Consider the following 2,132-nt stretch of genomic DNA (forward strand, 5'->3'; position numbering starts at 1 on the left):
AACATCCACATTTATAACCGTTTATTTAGATTAAGAATCACAACTGTTGAATAGGATCAGCTCCACCTGGACGTCCAAAACAACCAGTAGCTTGGAGGCCCATCTTTGGAAATAATTCAACATTGAATAGTGGTCAGTGGAAAAAAAGAGGGGAAAGGCACAATATAAAATATAAAGCAATATAAATAAGCAATAAAGCAACAAAATATCAAACCTTGTAAGCTCCATTAAGGTATGACTCAGTCCTCAGTTTTAAATAATAACCAGAGGCCCAATAACAGAATTTACAGCTGTGGAATCTGTAGATCATGCAATCAGTCAGTTCATGTTCAGTAGTAAAACTCAATAACACTATTCACATGGACTCATGAAATAGCACATATACATATATAGTAACAAAGATTGTAAGCAAAAATAGGGAACAGTGACCTGCTGTTATTCCTCTTTTCTTTCTTCCTTGGCAGTTAGTGTCACAGCAGCTGCAGAGAGAGCTCTGGGATGGATCATCAACCAGCACCCATCTGTAAAAAGAGAGAGCCTTTTCATAAGTTCTACCAGAGGCTTTCGATTTTAAATTATCATACCGTGAGCTGGTCCTGTCATATTGACAAGCTTTATTGCCACTATCCAGGTCCCTTGGTTCCCATGCCACAAGCCTGCAGTGCAGGTAGACCTGAGGATGTTGATGCAAAATAAGTTCAAACACTTGAACAAACGAATGAATAAATAGATAAAGTAAATAAACCAAGTGAACTTGCATCTTCTCCAGTGGCAAACTTGAAAGCTTGAAGACTCAGCCTGATCTCTGACAACTGATTTCTTGGCAGAAACCTGGAGTTTGTATTTTTGCTGTCTACAAGACACCTTAAAGCGCAAAAAAAATAATAATAATAATAATCAGCAGTTTTAAAGGGTATTAAGACTAAGAACACTGCTAATCACATGGAAACATTTTTGGCTTCAGAAAGGGCACATCTTGTCTACACACATACCCCTTGTTGGTAATGAGTGGGTAAACATGAGAATCTGGAGCCAATTCTGGTGTTGTGGAAGCCAAACATTCATCCAGCAGCAGTATTAATGGCTGATGGTTCTGCTGGGCGACTGAGGCAGCAATTGGGATCATTGAGCCTAGTGAGAAGGTTGTGGTAGTGGCCACACCACTGAAGTCATCTACAAAGAGAAAGCTGTAAGACCATTACATATTCAAGTCATCAAGAACGTCTCATTACAAAGTGCATACATACCCTTCATGAGAGCCATACGAAATGCCAGATCTCCCTGGCCATGTGTATGAAACAGCAGAGGATCGTACAAAGGAGGAGCCCAGTCTTCTTCCCTGAAAGAAAGGCAGCAGTTTTGATCTGCATTAATCATAAAAGGTATTCAAGCAGCAATATGCCATTAAAAGAGGGTCTTCAGATTCATTTTAATAAACAAAGATGTCACCTTTCATATGCACAGGCTACAGGGTAATAAATTGGTGTTGCTTTTGACAATGTGGGAGAAGTGATCTCAGTCTCAAATATAATCTCATTGGTTGTCACCTATGGAGGGAAAAATAGAGAATAAATTACTTTAATACTTTTCTATACTTCATTGCCATTTGAATGCATTAAAATATAAACATGACCTTTTGTAATAGAGCACTGCTGAATCCAACATGAACAAGCGGTGTTACTTTTCACAGCAGATAAACAGATCTCAGTAATTTCTAGCCATGTCTTATTACATGTACAAATAACTCCAACAACCCAAAGTTTTAAGACTTGAATATGGCACAAAGAATTCCCTTTTAAGAACTGTTAAGTACACTTTGCGCCTCATAGGAAAGAGTTACTAACTAATAGCTCAGTGGCTCATACTTCCAAACACGAATAAATCAGATGACAAATCGGTTACCATTTACTAACAAGGAATTACAGTGAAATTCTTCACCGAACTCACCAGCCTCCTAATATTACAGGTCAAAAATTCAGCATAGAACACTGCCTCGGACCCTTGAGGATTTACTGAAAGTTGGGTTGGAGGACAGTCACCTAAGCGGAGGAGGGATGGATCCACTTGAGAGTTTACATTAATCCATCGTACAGAGACAGAGTTTTTGCCGCAGTCCACAGTGACTGCTGAAG

At 39.0% G+C, this 2,132-nt stretch overlaps 1 protein-coding gene across 1 annotated transcript; it reads right to left on the bottom strand.

Moving 5' to 3' along the window:
• Positions 1-6: 6 nt before the first annotated feature.
• Positions 7-2,127, bottom strand: LOC107734485 (zona pellucida sperm-binding protein 3-like; the record flags this gene model as incomplete). Its single annotated transcript, XM_016546461.1, has 9 exons — positions 7-103; positions 215-299; positions 430-521; positions 585-673; positions 759-864; positions 993-1,173; positions 1,248-1,339; positions 1,450-1,547; positions 1,948-2,127. Coding segments are annotated over 8 exons (885 nt in total), but the record flags the coding sequence as incomplete, so codon positions are not given.
• Positions 2,128-2,132: the final 5 nt, after the last annotated feature.

This window comes from Sinocyclocheilus rhinocerous, unplaced genomic scaffold (assembly GCF_001515625.1).
Source record: "Sinocyclocheilus rhinocerous isolate Xijiao unplaced genomic scaffold, SAMN03320098_v1.1 scaffold42376, whole genome shotgun sequence".
Classification (NCBI taxonomy): Eukaryota; Metazoa; Chordata; class Actinopteri; order Cypriniformes; family Cyprinidae; genus Sinocyclocheilus; species Sinocyclocheilus rhinocerous.